This window comes from Petaurus breviceps, unplaced genomic scaffold (genome assembly GCF_028583685.1).
Source record: "Petaurus breviceps papuanus isolate PSGF00001 unplaced genomic scaffold, PetGlider_PUasm1.0 90847, whole genome shotgun sequence".
NCBI lineage: Eukaryota > Metazoa > Chordata > Mammalia > Diprotodontia > Petauridae > Petaurus > Petaurus breviceps.
The window spans coordinates 3,402,176-3,421,742 of NW_027187360.1; the positions used below are offsets into that span (position 1 = coordinate 3,402,176).

At 39.9% G+C, this 19,567-nt stretch overlaps 2 protein-coding genes and 1 long non-coding RNA gene across 3 annotated transcripts in view; 1 reads left to right on the plus strand and 2 right to left on the minus strand.

The window, feature by feature from the left end:
* Window positions 1-1,094, minus strand: part of PTGIS (prostaglandin I2 synthase) — a 54,796-nt gene extending 53,702 nt beyond the window's left edge. The window contains exon 1 of the mRNA XM_069072384.1: window positions 865-1,094. Coding sequence (XP_068928485.1) covers window positions 865-938 — 74 coding nt within the window. The 5' untranslated portion in view covers window positions 939-1,094. The remainder of the gene's footprint in view (window positions 1-864) is intronic.
* Window positions 1-19,567, minus strand: part of ZNFX1 (zinc finger NFX1-type containing 1) — a 474,364-nt gene that overhangs the window by 339,460 nt on the left and 115,337 nt on the right. The window lies entirely within an intron of this gene.
* LOC138149388 (uncharacterized) lies at window positions 844-19,105 on the plus strand. The gene is made up of 4 exons (XR_011165301.1): window positions 844-975; window positions 12,057-12,229; window positions 14,500-14,619; window positions 18,854-19,105. It is a non-coding gene; the product is annotated as an uncharacterized lncRNA (long non-coding RNA).

The window sequence follows — 19,567 nt, forward strand, 5'->3', positions numbered from 1 at the left end:
AGAGGCTGAGGCCTAAAGAAGGTAAGGGACCTGACCAGAGCAACCCAAGTGACAGAACCAGGCATAGAACCTAGATATCCTGACTCCTGGTCTGTCGTTCTTTGCATTATGGTTTTCTGAGGCCTGGTGTCCCAGCCCCAGCAGGTGTCTGCTCTGCCCACACCGGATAAATGCCTATCCATTCCTGACCTACGTGAAGAAGCTTTGCTCTGCCTGGGACACCAAGAAAAGGAGTCTCATAGTTTCTTTCTATTTGGAACTCCCCAAGCATTTGCAGTTCCGAGGAATCTTTGATTGTCAGAACAGCAAGGGACCTTGGAAACCACTTAGCTCCCTCCCCCCTTAAATTACAGATGAGGAGATTTGAGTCCTTCCTACAAAGTTCTCTCCAATGACCAAAATCACACAGATATTAAGTAAGAAAATAGAATTTGAGGCTAAAAACTCTCCACTCCTATCCGGGCTCTCTACACCTCAACAGACTTAAAGCCAGGAGGCTCTAAAGGCTGCTGGCGTGAGGATGGGGGTTCTCTAGTCACGGTCTCCTTCCCTTGGGGCGCATGGGTCCGTTTTCCTAGGGATACAGAGTTTCCCGAGACAACGATTCTAGTTACTATGCCCTTCCTCGTACTAAAAGGCTGAATCTCCCCATTCGGGGAACTCTAAGCATCTTCCTTTAGTGAACAGTTTTGGCTTCGGTGCCTGTGTATCCCCCATCAGACTTGGATTCCCGGGGTCCCAGGGACCCGGGCTCCGTGGTGCAGGGCAGGAGCCTGGCAGGAGGAGCGAGGGCGGCGGCGGAGAAAGTAGTTGGGACAGGGATGAGGGAATGAGGCTATAGACGTTTTGGGTCGGCCCACTCACCGCATTCGCCGGCGGGACAGGAGCAGCAGCAGAAACAGCGCGGCCGGCAGCGCGATCAGAAGGAACCACGCCATGGCCGGGACTGGACGAAGACAAAGCGCCTGGCTGCAGGTGAGAGTTTGGGCTGCGGAAGCCCAGAGCCTCTTATGTCCGCTCCTTCTCCCGGACCCTCCCCTCTCTCCCCAAGCCGAGACAGTCGGCCCCGAGCCACGCACCGCCCCCTCCCCGCCCCAAGGAGGTGTGTGCGTCCGAGGGGCCCAGGACGCCAGGGTTTCCTTCCCGAGCCAGGCCCCAGCCCCTAGCCCACTGCGAAGGGCAGAATAGTTCAGTTCAATTCCACAAACACTTATTAAGCACCTACGGTGTGCCGGGTTCGATGCTTTTGTCATTACAGAAGGGATTACACAAAGAGAGACCACGGTCCCTGCCTGCCTTCAAAGAGCTTACTGATAGCGTTAAAACCACTTATGCCTCGATTTCCTTATTTCCAAAATAGGTTTTTGAGAGGGTTCTTGGAGGAAAGAGTAGAATTTGAGGGTGGGTCTTTTAGAACACTTCCATTCTCATTCCATTTTCTTGGAAGCAAGAAACACCTTTGTTCATTAAAGCAGCCCCACTCCCCACCCGCAGCAATTTCCAGTTTTACGAGCGCTTTCCATCTCCAATTAGAAGCAGAGATCCAGCTGCTCTCCCAGCCTACAAAAGGAAATGGGTTTGCTACAATAATATGACTTTGTTTCACAGCCCCCCCCCCAACGTCCCCTCCCCCCCCCACACCCTGCTTTCGTCAGCAAAAAACTTGGAAATGAAATGTACTTGAGATCGAGAGACCAGTGTTTGCATCACAGCTCCAGAATTTAAGAGATTAGACAGTCAGTCTAAATATTTGTTGAGTGCTCCCTATATGCCAGGTACTGTGCTAAACTCTGGGAATACAAATATAAGCAAAATGAAAGACAGTCCCTGCCCTCAAGGAGCTTACATTCTAATGTGGGAAGACAACATATAAAAATAAATTTACAGAAGAGTCCAGATTGTAGCCTGGTGAGAAATGAAGAGATGTATGACCATAGACAAGTCATTTAACTTCTCAGTCACCTCTGTAAAGGAGATAATTCTTGGATTGCCTGCTTCACAGGGTCATTTAAACCAAAGGTGTCATTCAACTAATAATCTGAATAGCAGCGAGTTCTTATTCTATTCAACCTCATCTTCTAGCAGTCCAAGCCACACCTCCTTTAGGCATTTCACCCACTGTGTTCTAGCCTGACCTGCTTGTTGAACCCCAAATTCAGCATTCCACTCCTGCTTTCTTGCATTTACAGAGGCTCCCTCCATCTCTGGGATGCCCTGGAATGCACTACCTCCTCCCCTCTGTAGCTCAGCATCCTTTGCTTCCTTTGGGCTTTGTACCTAGGATTCCTAGCATGAAAGTCCCATCTCTCTGCTGTCTATGTTTACATTTGCTTTTTTTGACTGCTTTATCACAATATTTACTCATATTGAGCCTGCAGTCCAGTAAAGCCCCCAGATCTTTTCCCCATGAGCTATTCTCTAGTTATGCTTCCCCATACTCAATTTCTGCAGTTGATTGTTTGAAGCAAAGTGTAGGACTTCATATTTGTCTACACTAGATTTAATCTTATTAGATTTTATCCATCATTCTCACCTGCTAAAATAATTTGGGATCTTGACTCTTTGAATCAGGGGATTAGCTATCTTCCTCAACTTCATGTCAACTGTAAATTGTCTAGGCATGTCCTCTATGCCTTAATCTGAGTCATAAATACAAATGTTCAATAGCACAGAGGCAAGGATTGATCACTTCAGCATCCTGCTGTACTAACTACTCAAGATGACATCAGCATTTCAATAAGTACTCTGTGGGTTCAGTAATTCAACTATCTCTGAATCCACTCAACTATTCTAACTTACATCTCTCCATCTTGTCCACAAGAAAGGTTTTGAAAGGTTTCATCAGATACTTTGCTGAAATCTAGATACAATATGTCTATAATTTTTCCCAGATCTACCTGTCTGGTAGTAGCCTGGTGCTGACTAGGTGCTAAGCTCTGTTATTTCTATACTGCTGAAGGATTTTAAGTTCTGTCAGTGCCCTCTAAATTTTGCATCCTTAGTCAAAAAGCCTAGTTACAGCTTTGAGACAGCTAGCTGGCACAGTAGATAGAATACTGGGCCTGGAGTCAGGAAGACTTGGATTCAGATCTGGCCTCAGATAATTGCTAGTTGTGTGACTCTGGGCAAGTCACTTAACCTCTGTTTGCCTCAGTTTCTTCAATTATAAAATGGAGATAATAACAGCACCTGCTTTGCAGGATTGTTGTGAAAATCAAATGAGATATTATTTGTAAACCACTTAGCACAATGCCTGGTACATATTGGACACCTAATAAATTCTTATTCTCTTTCCCTTCCCCCTTGGTCCCTTGTCCTGGTCAGACCTTATCTGGAACACTCTGTTCAGTTCTGGGTGCCATACTTTAAGAAAGAAGTTGATGAAGTAAAGAGTAACCATAGAAGGACAAACATGATGATGACAGGTCTGGAGAACATACCATATGAGGACTGTTTGAAGGAATTAGGAATATTTATCCTAGACAAGAAAATTCTTAAGGGGAGGGGGAAGTAATAACTGTTTTCCAAGAATCTGAAGAATTGACACTTATGCTCCTTGGCCCAGAGAGAAGAAACAGGAGTAATAGCTGGAAGGTGAAAAGAGGAAATTTTTGGTTTTATGTAAAGGAATGCCCCCAAAACAAGCAGAGTGATCCCAAAGTGGAAGGGACTGCCTTAAGAGTGCTTGGTACCAGGAGAACACTGTACACAGCAAAAGCAATATTGTACAATGAGCAACTGTGAATGACTTAGCTGTTCTCAGCAATGCAATGACCCAAGACAATTCCAAAGGACTTATGACGACAAATGCTATCCACCTCCAGAGAAAGAACTGATAGAGTCTAAATGTGGATTAAAACATACTTTAAAATTTTTCTTTATGGGGGGGGGTGGTCACTATTTTATTTTTCAACATGGCTAATAATACGGAAATGTTTTATATAACTACACATGTATAGTCCATATCATATTGCTTGCTTTCTGAGGGGAGGAAGGAAGGGAGAGAATTTGGAACTTGAAGTTTTGAAAAATGAATGTTAGAATTTATTGTTTACATATATAAAAAATAAAATTACAATTAAATGTAAGATGAGAGCACTTGGCACAGTACCTGGCATGTGGCAGGCATTTAATGTTTAATTACTGACTTACTGACAGACACCTTTAACTTCTTGACTGGTCTTCAAGCAAAAGTTGATCGACCACTTGTCATGTATGATATAGAGAGGGAGACAGAGTCAAGATGTCAAGTGAGAAGAATCATTTTTGCCTAACTCATGCAGCATACCTCCTTCACAACAACTAAAAAAAAAACATGCCAGACTGAATTCTGAGCAGGAAAACCAAGAAAAATTCACAATGCATTATTTTTCTAACCCAGAACAGCTTCGGAAGACAAATAGAGAGGTCTTTAAACATTGGGTACAGGGATTAACCAGAAGTAGGCAGGCACAGAGACAGCAATGAGGAGCACTCTAGCACATAGGTTCCAAACGAAGGATTAGACAATATTCAGGAAGGAAGCATCAGGGTAAAAGGAGATACCAGGGAATCTCCAACCTAGCACTGGGTCCAGGAATGGGTGCCATCTGGCTGCTGTGTTGAGGGTCACAGATCCAGGATAGAAAGGAATAGTCCCTGAGTGAGTAGGTCTTAGCTGAGAACTGAACAAGGAACAAGTTCTAGAAATGGGCCCAGGAGCAGAACTGAGACTCAGTTCTAGCCTTGAGTCTAGCACCTAAACCTGCAGTGGAACAATCAGGGTAAGAGTGTCTTAGACCAAAGAGGATCCAGCAGTAGAGTTGCTCTGAATCTACATACTTCCCAGGGGGCTAACAGTGACTAAGTCCAGTGGTAGTATACTGAAATTCAACTGCACACAAGCCAACAGAACCAAACCTGGATCAGGAACCTGCAGATATCAGACAAAGAGGGAAGTGAACAAACTTCTCCCCAGGTCACACCAGTTTGGGAGTGCTGAAAATTTGCATGTTCTCAAAGACACAGACTGAATTGTAAAAGTGACTGAAAGCTGTAAAATGACAGAAGCTCAGGTCAAACATCTCTCATAGAAGTACACAGAACCTAACACTAGCATAAAGTCCAAAGTCAAGAAGTAAACTGGAAGAATGAGCAAACTCAAAAAGAACTCAGCCATAAAGAGTTATTATGGTGATAGGGAAGCTCAAGACACAAATACAGAAGACAATGACTTGAAAACATCTTTAAGCAAAGCCTCAAAGAAAAATGCAGATTGTAAACAATCTCACAAGAATTCCTAGAAGAGTTTAAAATCAGCAAAAAGTCATTATAAAAACCTAATGAGAGTGGTAGAGGGAAAATAGAAAAAGAGTTGAGAGATGTACAAGAAAGATATGAAAAGAGAATTAACAGCTTGATAAAAGAGATTCAGCTGTACTGAAAAAGATAACTGCTTTAAAATTAAAATTGAACCCCAAAAAAGCTAATGACTTTGTGAGTCATTTAAGAAATAATAAAAATATTTATTTAAGAAATTTATTCATAAAATATCTAATATTTTATATATATAATGTATAATATATTTATTATATAGCATGTAATATAACCTAAAAATATTTATTATTTAAAGAAATAAAGTCAAAAGAATTTTTAAATAGAAGAATATGTAGAAATATAGGAAAAACAACTGACCTGAAAAATAGATCAAGAAGAGATTATTTAAGAATCGTTGGACAACCTGAAGGCTATGACACAAAGAGAACCTCGACATCATATTTCAAGAAACTATCAGATATCTTATATCCAGAGGGCAAAGCAAACATTGAAAGAATCTACTGGTTTCCTCCTAAAAAGAAACCCCAAAATGAGAGGCGGCTAGATGGCACAGTGAGTAGAGCACTGGCCCTGGAGTCAGGAGGACCTGAGTTCAAATCTGGCCTCAGACACTTAACACAAAAACTAGCCGTGTGACCTTGGGCAAGTCACTTAACCCCAATTGCCCTCCCAAAAAAGGCAAAAAAAAAAAAAAGAAACCCCAATATTGAAAAAGTCAAGGTCAAGGAAAAAATATTGCAAGCAACCAGAAAGACAGAATTCAAATACTTCAGATGCATATTCAGAGTCACACAAGATTTAGCAGCCAACAATATAAAGAAATGGAGAACTTGGAATGATATTCCAGAAAGCAAAGCATCTAGGATTTCAATTACATATGCTGTAGAGGAGATTCTTGTTTTGGGATAGTTTGAATGCAATGTCCTTTTAGGTTCTTTATGACTCAGATTCTGCTATTCAGTGACTGGGGTTAATCTTGTATGAGCGATTCTTTATGATAATAGTTTGGTTCTTAAAGAATACTGCTTTCCTTTCTAAATGCTTACAAGTTACCTCTTTTATAATATAGTTTAACATTTTTCTAGGAACCAAAGTCATAGTCATTGGTCTAAAGATTACAAACTCTGTCCTTTTCTTTTTTTTTTTTATGGGGACATGTTCCTCCTTTCCTCTGTCATAAATTCTGAGATGGAAGTCACTTCCTTCCAAAGTTCCCATCATTTCCTCCCTGCTGACCAGAATCAGGTCCAGAACAACAATTTGGAACTATATAAATATAACCCCACCCGCTCCTCAAGCCTGGGTCAGCTTCCTGAAGGACAGTCCCTAACTGTATGTGACTCTTTGTGCTATGTACAGTATGGAAGGAGGGAAAGAAGGGGAGATATGACTCCTGATTGACGAAAAACCTCTGAACCTTTGGCATTGATACTTCTCAAGTGGAGAAAAGACTTCAGATTTTAAACATCTGGTAAGAGAAGTAGAGAGGGAGTTTGACAGAGACAAGGGCAAGAGAGAGAATGAACTTTCGAGTGGCAAACAGGATATCCCCCTGGAGTTGAAGAAATGTGGGAAAGCCAACCCCCTACATGCCCCTTTACTACTAGTATCTGCAACCCTAGACACTGTTAAAAGGGTCTTCCTAGTGAAATCATCCTCTCTCGGTCATTAAGATCTTATCTTCCTGCCAAAGGGCTCATTAGTTAGTCCAGCATGAGTCATTCTTTATGAAGATCTGTTGGCTCTTAGAGATCACTATTTTCCTTTCTCAATGATCACAAGCTGTCTCTTTCATAATGTGTTCTAGAATTTTTCCAAAAATCAAAGTGAAACTCATTAGCCCAAAGATTGTATATATCTTTTCATCTACTATAATCTGCATAATTGCTTAGATTTATGTTTATTTCTTACTCTGATAAAGAGGCTTACTACCTATTCCTGATTTTCTTTCCCATAACCAGTATTTGATGAGAGGGAACTAAGCTGACGGAGAATCTCCAGTGTTACCTTCCCCTTAAAAGCAACCAGGAAAAGTAGCTTTTATCCTGAGCCACAAAAGAATCCTATTCCTAGATTACAGATATTTGATAGATCTAATTCTAGCCCAGGACCCTTTTTGGAGATAGAAGAGTAAAAGAGAGATCACCCAGTCATGGATCATGGCTGCCCTTCTCCCTAGAATACTGGCGGTACCTCCTAGTCCTACTCTCCATAAAGATGGAAATCATTGTCTCCCTTGGAGATGAGGCAGACCAAATCTCAGATCAGATATCCATCTATACCACACATGGGCCAACTGTTTTATGTTAGACACTTTTCACATCTATGTTATGAGTAGATTTGGGAGAGTTAAGTCCAGATTGTCAGCATTAGACAAGTTATTAAATTATGCATACTCCTTGACCCAGCAAAACCACTCCTGAATTTATATCCCAAGGAGATCAAACACAGAGGGAAAAGTCCCATACAGACAAAAACACTTCTAGTAACACTATAAATTAGGTTTAGTGAAAACCTAGAAATGAAGTGGGTACTCATCAGCTGGGGTACATTTAAATAAATTGTTTTCTATAAATATGTAATGAGATATTACTACCATCTAAGAAATAATGAACATGAATTTTTTTTTTGCAAACTGTTTCTTCTTTCACAGCATGACTAATATGGAAATAGGTTTTACATGATTGCACATACCCTATATCAAATTCTTTATTGTCTTAGGGAGGAGGGAGCAAAGGGAGGGAGGGAGAAAATTTGGAACTCAAAATTTTATAAAAAATGATTGTTGTAATGGCTAGGTGGCGCAGTGAATAGAGCACCGGCCCTGGAGTCAGGAGGACCTGAGTTCAAATCTAGGCTCAGATACTTAAATACAAAAACTAGCCATGTGACCTTGGGCAAGTCACTTAACCCCAAGTGCCCTCCAAAAAGCAAAAAAAAAATTGATTGCTAAAAATTGTCTTTACATGTAATTAGAAAAAATAAAATACTATTTTTAAAAGTCCTTTGATAAAAAAAGAAATAATATACATGAAAAATTCAGAGAAACTGAAAATAAAGTAAAATGATAATATTAAGTAACATATACATATGCATCTCATTTGAGCCTTATAACAACCCTGTGAGGTGGGTACCATAGTTAATGTTATCCCCATTTTAAAGATGAAGAATCAAAAAATTGAAAAAGTTTAATTGACTTTCCAACAGTCACATAGATAGTAAGTGTATGAGGCAGGATTTGAACCCAGGTCTAACTAATGCCAAGTCCAAAATGCCACACTTCTTCTTGAAGAACCAAGAGAATAGATTATCCAAAGACCACACACACACACAAAGACCACAGTAATGTTAGTCAACATGCATTTATTAAGCACTTACTGTGTACCAGATACTGCAAAGCACCAGGATACACAGAAAGAAAAAAACAACTCCTGCCCACAAGGAGCTTACATTTTTAATGGGGGAAACCACATGTATAATATAAATAGGTACTTAAAAAGATATATATATATATATATATACATACATACATACATACATATATAATATGTGTAGGTGCAGAGAGAAAGAGGAGAAAAGATCTCTGAGTGCAGATTGAAGCATATTTTTTCAGTTTCTTTTTCTTGGGGATTTTTTTGCAACATTACTATTATAGAAATATGTTTTACATGACTTCACATGTAAAGTTGATATATTGCTTGCTTTTTTTTTTTGCCTTTTGGAGGGCAATTGGGGTTAAGTAACTTGCCCAAGGTTACACGGCTAGTTTTTTTGTGTGGGTGTTAAGTGTCTAAGGCGGGAACCAAACTCAGATCCTCCTGACTCTGGGTCCAGTGCTTTACTCACTGTGCCACCTAGCCGCCCCTATTGCTTGCCTTCTTAACGTGTGAGAGGTTGACTGGAGGAAGGGAGAGAATTTAGAAGTCAAATTTTTGCAAAGTGAATGTTAATAAATAAATAATTTATGGATTTATTAAAAAAAAAAGAAATTTGGGTGGGATGAGGGGGAGTGGAAGGAATGAGTATCAGCAAGTTAACCAATTTCTGCTGTGAGCATGGACTATTACAGGCTATGAATGTAGGCACCCAGACATATATGTAGAAGCACAGATGTAGAATCAACAAAATATAGACTTTCAGAGCTGGAATGGACCTTAAAGACCATTTAGGCCAACCATCTAATATTAAAGAGGAGAAGATTGAAACCCATAGAAAAGAAGAGACTTGTCCAAGGTCACACATAGCAAGTTAGTGGCAGAATCTGGATCTGTTGGATTCCTACCCATGCTCACATACCCACACACATACATTCTTCCCTCTTTCCTCTTTTCCTAAGGAAATCACCATTGCCTTCTACTTCCCCTTGGAAGTTTTGACCCAGCATATATAATATTAGCCTTATGGTGTAGCCAAGTAACCCAAATGTTTGATTGGAGTGTAGTAGTCAGTAGTCTGGTACATTGGGAAGGATAGAAGGTTTGAAGTCAGAAAATCTGAGGGTCTAAGTCTAACCTCTGCTACTTACTGCGGCTATGATCCTGCCTACATCACTTTCCTTCACTGAGATTCCATTTTCTTGTCTGCAAAATGAGGGAGGCACACTGAATGGTCCCTGAAGTCATTTCCAGAACTAAAGCTTAGAGCCTAGGGAGGAGCCTGGACATAATCTTCTTTTCATCATGGGACAGGGACAGGCAAATCCCTAACTGCTGCCTTCCAAGTATGCTCATCTCAACATTTCTAATATCTGCATTATAGGTGTGAGGCCACTTTTTTTTTTTTGGAGGCAATTGGGGTTAAGTAACCTACCCAGGGTCACACAGGGCTGCTTTTGATTTTTCTCTTTTCATGGGTTGCCATGTCCCAAGAAGCTATCATCAAGTGGCTGGTCTGTTGTTTCCAGGTGTTTAATGAACCTCTCTGCATTTAGCTGGGCTAGTCTTTGGAAAGTGGATGCAGTCTGTGGCCAGTTCCATATGCAAAACCTTTCTAGCCTGATAGAACCCATCAGAACTTGTGCTCAGCACTTAAGAACCCTCAAAGAACCCAGGTTCATCTCCACACCAAAATGAGGCATCAGGGAAGGACTTTACGGAAGACATTCTAATAATGTAATTCCGTATCAAAAGACAACAAGGTCTAGTGGGTAGAGATCTGGTCTCAGATTCAGGAAACTCTGAGTTCAAGTCTCATTTGACATACACTGTCTGTGACCTTGGGTGAGTCACTTAACTCCTAAGAGCCCTAATCTAAGACTATAAGTTATAGGACAATTATATTGGTAGAAGTAGTTTCTTTTCCAATATTTCTCTATACTAATGAAGTCACCAGTCTGGATTTTTTAAAATTCCAAAATGTTCCAGTATAGGACATACTTTTCTCCAAAATATATAAAACCACAGTATAATTTATGTCACAGGAGTGGGCAGCCTGCGGCCTCAAGGCCACATGTGACCCTCTATGTCTAAACTTCACAGAACAAATCCCCTTAATAAAAGGATTTGTTCTGTAAAACTTGTACTCAGTCAAAAGGCTGTACCCGAGGACCTAGAAAGCCACATGTGACCTTGAGGACACAGGTTCCCTGCCCCTGATATGAGAAGTATCCATTTTCAATATATAAGTGTACTTTTTTTCTTTTCAAAGAGATCTCATTTTGGTGCCGTGGCCTATATTCAGAGCAATATGGAGAATAATGGGACTTTATCCATGTGGACGCCCCAATCCACACAGTCCTTCTTGTGCTGTACAATTTTTGTTCAGATTCTTTCATAAATACAATGAAGTTGTCAGAAGCCATTCTCTGTCTTTGCCAAGTATCACAGATTCATAGATTTAGAGCTGGAAGGAGTCTTAGAAGCCATTGAGCACAATCTCCTCATTTTACAGATGAGGAAATGGAGGCACACAGAGGTTTAGTGACATACTCAGAGTCAACCAAAGTCAGTGGCTAAGACAGATTTTGAACATAGGCCTTCCCACCTCCAAGTTTTGAGTTCTACCCATTATACCACAAAGTCTCTTAGCTCTCTAGTCCCTTCACTCCTCTCTGCTCTCCCACTCTATAACTCCTGTTCCTGGGCTATCACCAGTCTTCTTGACTTAGGTCTTGCCACTAGACTCCAAAGGGAAAGAGTGAGGCTGACGACTTTGAGTAGCTCTGCCTCACTTCAGTCCAATTGATGGGGAAGTCAAGATACCACCCTCATGAAATCATCGGTCTTCTTTGGGAACAAAGGATAAACCCCAGTAACCTGTTCTGTTCACTTTCTTCCCTTTGCATTCAACCTGATTACCCTACACACTTTTCCTTTAAATCCCTTGACTTTTTTCCCCCCTACTCTTGTTCATGTCTTATCAAAATCCAATCCTAGTTTACCTCCCCTTCCTCTCCTGACCCCATCTGTTCTTTCCACATTTACTCAAGTGCCACTAGCCATTACTAGAGGAAGTCGCAGAGCCGTACTGACTGGATCTGCTATAAAGACATGTTATCTAATCTCTATGTGGTGTTGTAGTTAGAAGACCTCAGTTTAAGGTCTGTCCTGTTTCTGACATTTACTGGCTTGGGCAAGTTGTTAACCTCTAAGAGTTCCAGGTGCTAACTTGCATTTGTAGAATTGGTTTCCTTGCCCAAGTGATGATATATATGATGAAATCACAGGTCCAGGCCCTATCTCCTGAATATGTAATTTCCTCCATTAATATATTTATTTTGTTCATCTGAATTTTCCTGTTAGGTTTTCTTAAAGGAGGATCTGCCTATGATGGTCCATGCTGCAAGGTTCCATGGTCCACAATCCACAAACCTGTGACAACGTTCCATGGTCTGCATTGCCGGGATCTCTGCCCCTTGACACTGAACTCCTTGATGTACCACTTTCCTGTTGTTGCTGTCCCATAGTCAGACATGGTAAATTCTTTTCCTCCACCTCTGTCTGCCTTCCCCTCCCTCAGGCCTAATATCTTAAGGAAATGAGGATTCATTATGGGCTGGCATCAATTCAGCAACCACTTCTGGACACTTGTCAGGAGATTTTAATCTCAGCAATAGGTGATTATGATACTCTTGGCACATGCTTGCATCCTCTAATGCATTTTAAACCAGACAGATCCAAGACTAATAATAATGATGGTGAGAGGCAGTAGGACAATAGAAAGGGCCCTAGATCATAAGTCGGGAGTCTCAGGGTCCTAACCCTGCCTCTGCCACTAACTCACTGCATAACCTTGGGCAAGTCCCTTCATGCAATGGCAGAATCTTGAAACTGGAAGGGACCTCCGACAATGATCAGTACAACACAAACCAACATAATACTCTTCTCTACAACATCCATGAAAAGAAGTCATCTAGCCTGTGTTTGAACACTTCCTTTGATGAGTACACTATTTCATAGCTCATTCCCTATCCAAACACGTTCCCTCTCTGGTCTTCAAGGTCTCCATTTGTAAAATGTTGAGTCAGACTAAATCATGCCTAAGGTTACTTCAGACTCTAGCATCTTATGAGACAGCATGGAGTAATCAAAAGAGTATTGAAGTAGGTGTTGGGAAACCTAGGTTTGAATTCGAGCTTTTTCAATTACAAAGGTAAGACTTTGGGCAAGCCATTTGGTCCTTTTAAATGTCAGTTTCCTCATATATCCAATGGTGACAGTAATCTGCATCATACCTGCCCCATGGAATGTCAGATGAGATAATGGCTGTAAAGTATTTTGTACATTGTAGAGTGTCTTACACGTTGTCGTTTTTTTGTCCTTCATTCTCAAAGAGAACCAGTTGACATCAGGAAGGTGATGTCATGACTTGCAAGTGAATTGGGTTTAAGTGAGGGAGGGCTGTGCAAAGTCATCAGCCTTACTTTCTCCTCAGGAGCCATCTGGGTCCAGTGGCAAACTATAGATAAGAATGACTGGAGATGGCCCCCATCATACACATATGATGGGTTTCTATTCTGAGGCATGGTGAACTTCTGTCTAAAGTAAAATCTGAACTAACCCAAACCTTTAATTAATTAAAATAGCTTTTATTTCATTTCTGCTTCTTTGAGGAGGAGATAATTTATTAAAAGGAAGGGAGGCTCCAATACTCAGCACCACATCCAGAAATAACTGGCCGTGTAACCTTGAGCAAGTTACTTAACCCCTATTGCTTTAAAAAAAAAAAAAAAGGAAGGGAGGGAGGATAAAAAAGGATAAAGGAAGGGAGGGAAGAAAGGAGGGAGAAATAAGGGAATAGGGAAGAAATGAGAGGAGAGAAAGGGACAAGAAACAAAGAAAAAGATTTATATCAGAGATTTGGGGAAACTTATTCATATAACTTTTTTATTCAAAATATCAACTTCCAGGGAACCTCCTAGGCTCAGTCCCTTGCTGCCCAAACCCTATGATCTTCTCCATTTCTATATCCCATCCTAGGCAAGTGGCCTTGAACATTCTTGCAGGATCATCTTGTCATGGGAAGTGCCCTCCGAAGGCATCTAGGACAATATACAATCTGATACAGTGCCATTCCTGCCTAAAGTTGTCATTCAACTTCTGCTTAAACATCCCTAATAATGGGAAACTTGCTAGCTCCTAAGGGAGCCCATACCATTGTTGGACAGCTCTGATTCTAGCACTCAAAACCTAAATATTAGATGATTATATTGAGTTAAAATCTGCCTCCTAGTAGCTTTTTTTTTTTTTTTGGTCTTAGCAGTGGCCCCTGATGTCAGACAAAACACATTGAACCTCTCTTTCTCCTGACAGCTCTTCAGATGTGAATAGTGTTCGTGGTTCTTCCCTTAGTCTACTCTTCTTCAAAGTTAAATTTCTCTAGTTTCTGCCACCAGTCCCAGGCTGCTATGGTTTCCAGTTCCATTTTACAGACCAAAAAATCAGTCCTGGTCCACAAACTGTACTTACAAAATCAAGGAAGTGACCTCAGGAAATCTGGAAAGATTTTCACAAAGGAGAGAGACTAAATGAGGTTTTGGATGTCTTCTGGGGAGCCAGAATGTTAAATTAACCAGAGTTCCATTAAAATTTGATTCTTCAGAACAGAATCAGGAAAACAATTTGTGCACTGACGACAATAGTGTAAAAACAAACAACTTTCAAAGAATTAGTAACTCTGATCAGTGCAATCATCAACTACGATTCCAGAGAACCATTGATGAAACATGCTTTTGTTCTTGTTCAGTCTTCCAGTCATGTTCAACCCTTCATGACCCCATTTGGGGTTTTCTTGGCAGAGATACTGGAGTGGTTTGCAATTTCCTTCTCTAGATCATTTTACAGATGAAGAATTGAGGCAAACAAGGTAAGTGATTTGCCCAGGGTCATACAGCTATTAAGTGTTTGAGGCCAGATTTGAACTTGGGCCTTCCTGGCTCCAGGCCCAGCCCTCTATCTACTGCGCCACCTAGCTGTTCATGAAACATGCTATACACTTGCTGATAGAGAGAAAAATGCAGAATGAGACATATATTTTTTGGACATGACCAGTGAGGAAATGTGTTTTGCTTGACTACATACATGTATTTGTGGGGGCTTTTTTGTTTGTTTGTTTTGTTTTTTGTAGGGGAGAAGGTGAGACAATTGGGGTTAAGTGACTTGCCCAAGGTTACCCAGCTAGTAAGTGTCAAGTGTCTGAGGCAGGATTTGAACTCAGGACCTCCTGAATCCCGGGCCAAGTGCTCTAATCACTGTACCACCTAGCTGCCCTGACTACATGTATTTGTAACCAGTGTTATATTCTTCTTTCATTCTCATTGTAGGGGGGGGGGAAGGGGGAGGGGGAGAGGGGAGAGGTAGAGGAGGAAGGTAAATTTTTGCTCATTTAAAATATATACATACATATACATTTATGTATGTGTATATTTATATATATATATATATGTGTGTGTAAAATTTTTTTAAATTTAAGATTTGATTCTACAATGTCCACAAACCCCACCCCACTCCATCTTCAAAGAAAAAAACCACACCAAAAAACCTAAAAGAAAAAATGGGAAATTTCAGCTTCCAATTCAGTTTCCATGCAGGTGTTTTAATATGTTTTGCCCAATTCCAAACATCCAGATGTTTCGCAAGCAGATTCCAAATATCAAGATGTTTGTTGCTCCATAGAAACCAAAAATCCAAGCAACTGTCTGATCCTTTTTTTCCCACTCTTTCATCTGGCTGCCATGATATCATATGGACACTGTCAAGGTATGGCCCCCATAAACAACTCTATGAACATGGATTCTGGCTTAAAAGAACTAATCTTCATAGTTCACCAAGGAATTTGGAAGGGCAGGTTGTTTGAGCTGGGATCTGGCCCTCTTTGCTGAAGGATCCCAGTCTAATTGTGGAAGGAATTTTTTTTTTCCCTGCAAGTCATGTAAACAGTCTCTAGGATCTTGGGGGCATTTGGAACAGAAATGTGAGTTGGTCTCTCTTCCCTCCCTATAAGACCTTTCCCCTGATAGACTGAATTCCTTAAGAGCAGACTGCCTTTTGCATTTTTTTTGTATCTCTAGCATTTAGCACAGTGCCTGGCATACAATAGATGATTAATAAATGCTTGTTGACTGACTGACTAACCAAACTGACCTGCTCTCTGATTGTCCTCTGTCTCTATGTCTATCATTCTTGCCTCTTCTTTGGTCCTCACACTATTTCCCCTGCCTGAGAATCAACTCCCTTCCCTCTACCTTCTCTCTGCCTCATTAACCCCTGATCATTTCCAGAGACCCAGCTTAAATTCTATCTCATTCAGGAAACCTTCCCTAATTTCCACAGTTGACAGGAGTCTTTTCTCTGACCTTGTTTCCACTGACATTCTGGGCCACCAAGTTGGCACTGACCATAGACTGCCTGGTATTGCTAGTTACTTTCTGCTGCCTTGGATCATAGAATCATAGACCTTGGAGGTCAGCTAGCCCAGACCCTTCATTGTACAGATGAGAAAATGAGGCCTAGAGTGCTTAATGCAAGGTCACAAAGATGATAAGTGGTGCTTATAAGTGGATGCTGCAGCTCCAAGTGCAGTGTTCTCTCCACTGGACCAACCTGCCTCTTTCTATATGTATATAACCAGCTTCTCCTACTAGATCATAAGCTCCTTGAGTCCTATTCACTAGAGCATAGGACCTGCACAGAGTAGGTCCACTTTCTGTTTAGTACAAAGGAAACACAAAGTCAGAAATATTCCTGGCACTACTACTCAAAATAGCAAAAAGCTGAAATCAAACTGGGTGGCAATGATGAATGGTCAAACTGACTATGGAATATATTAATGTGACAGAAAATTACTTCATTATAAGAAACAACAAATATTAACACTACAAAGAGATAAGTGAAATGAGGAAGAGGGAAGAGAGCAAATCCAAACAAACAATGCATATATCGACTACAACTACTTAATTAAAGACAGCCATGACAGGACCTTGGTTCAAATCCTGTCTTCTGAGATTACCTGTGTGACCTTGGACAAGTTACCTACTTTCTCTGGGCCTCATTTTCTGCATCTCTAAAATGAAAGAGATGGACTAGATTACCTCTGAGTTTCTTTCCATCTCTAGGTCTATGATCCCAAGATTTTATAGCATCAACAAATCCATATTATATAACCAGAAAAGAATGGCCAAAAGGATTACATGTATGAGGGTGGTGGAGGGACCATTACATTTGTCAGAAGATACATGTTTGTGTATGGAGTTAACAACCAATAAATAGCAAAAAGCTATGGATTCCAATATTCCAATGGATCTGGGATCTCATCCATGTGGGTATTCTCTACATAGGTGGAGACTATGTCAATTATAACTGATCCATATCTTCCCATAAGTTTGTCACAGCACACTGATACATTGTTGGTGGAGCTGTGAATTAGTCCAGCCATTCTGGAAAACAATTTGAAATTTTGCAAATAAAATAACTAAAATATCCATACCCTTTAACTCAGAGATTCCATATAGACATATATCCCCAAAGGTCACTGACAAAAAGAAAGGCTCTGCATACATCAAAATATTTATAACAACACTTTTTGTGGTAGCAAAAAACTGGAAACAAAATAGGTATTCATTGATTAAGGAATGGATAAACAAACTGTGGTGTATACATAGACACAAAGAGAGACATATTTATTCAGCTCAGTTCAATAAATATTTATTAAGCACCTACTAGGTACCAGGCACTGTGCTAAATGCTGGGGATATAATTAATAAAGATAATCTTTACTCTTGAGATTACAATCTAAAGGAGCAGGCAGTATACCAGAGGAGGAAAGAAAGCAGGAGATGGGGGGAGGAGAGAATATCAGTGGGCTCCTGGTACAGGAGCACCTTGTTCTGTGAATTTGAAACTAGGCAGAGCAGCAGATGCAAAATGAAGTATTTCAGAAGTTGAAGAATGTTTCATGAGAGGTCCATGGTTGTGGAATATTACATATGTCATTTTTTTCAATGCATTGACCAGTTTTACTGAATTTTTTTCTTTTCATCTTTTTAAAGATTTATTTGTTATAAAAGGTGATTCCCTGGGAGGAAAAGGGATACAGGAGGAAATCTAGGTTATATAACTGTACGTATGTTATATAAATCCATTCTGAAGTTATGGCATGTATACACGCATGCACATATGTACACATATATACATACATGTGTACACACATACATATGCATATATGCCTCAATTTATTTAGCCACATATATAGAAACAGATATACCACAATTTGTTTAGTCATGTACACATATACACAACATGTGCATTTATAATGGAATTTTCTGTGAGAAACAATGAGAATGATGAACATAATAACAATGAAACATGGAAAGACTTACATGAACTGAAGCACAGTGAAGTAATCAGAACCAAGAAACAATATACATAATGATTACAGCAATATAAATGGAAAGAACACCACAAACCAGTCAAAACTGTTGTGAAATTATAAATAACAAGCTTGTCCTCAAAGAAGAGATATGAGAATACACTTCTCTTTTTACTTTGCAGAGACTGAAGGTCCATGGTTGTGGAACATTACATATAACATCATTTTTTCCAATGCATTGATAAATTTTAAAGAAATTTTTTTCTCTTTATCGTATTAAAAATTATTTATTATAAGATGATTCTCTAGAAAGGAGAGGGATACATCAGGAAATCTGGGTGGTGTAAATATATAGATATAATATAAATAATAATGTAATATATTAATGATATACAAATAATTATATAATATAAATAATATATTTTATTATATAGATGATACATAATATAAATAAAAATCCATTTTGAAAAATTTGCCATAGAGTGCCTACCCATCTTGCGTTTTTTAATAATTCAAGGATACTTATGGAGCAGAAGGGCTGTTGATTGGTTAAACCTCCATCTCGCTATGTGACTGCTCCAGCTCCTTCTTTATCTCCTGACACAGAGGTGATTGCCACAAAATACCCAATGAAACACACATTTTCAGATATGGGCAACGTGAGAATCTGTTTTGCTGCACTATGCATACTTGTTACAAGAGATTTCTTTTTTTTTTTCTTTTTCCAATGAAGAGGGCATTTTTAAAAAAGAGAGAGAAGAAAATGGAACCGTATCATTGAAGCATTTTCCTAAATGCAAAGAAGAGAACAGAAGGGAAGACAGAAAGAAACACAGACACGTAGGACAACTTTGAAAGACACATTGATTTATTATAGACTGAAAAGGAAAAGTAAGCCCCATGTGATAGAAGATCACAGTGTTGTGTAAAAGCCTCTAATTCTGTTCTTCTCTGTATGGAAATTCTCGTTTTATTTGGTGTTCTTCGGTTCAAAATAAAAAAAAAAACTTTTAAAAGATTTCTTCAGTCATGTCCTATTCTTTGTGACCACACAGACCATACTGCTCTTGGGGTTTTCTTGGCAGAGATAGAGGAGAGGTTTGCCATTTCCTTCTCCAGTGAAGATTACATCTGTAAAAGATTTACATCACATCTGTAGAAGATTTACATCTATAAAATATTACAGATGTGTAAAAACAAAACAAAACTATGAGAGCACTCCTCACCCTGAAAGGGATTCGGTTCAGTTATAGAAACAGAATTATGTAACTTCAGAGATGGAAAACACTTAGAGGTTCACCTGGCCCAAGCCCTAACTGAAGCATGAAACAGAACCCACCATGGGGCCCTTTAAAACTCAAGGAGGGGATTATACTAACTCATAGGTATATGGTACTTTGAGGTTTGAAAAGGACCTTCCTCGCAACAAACCACAGGGAAGGCAGTA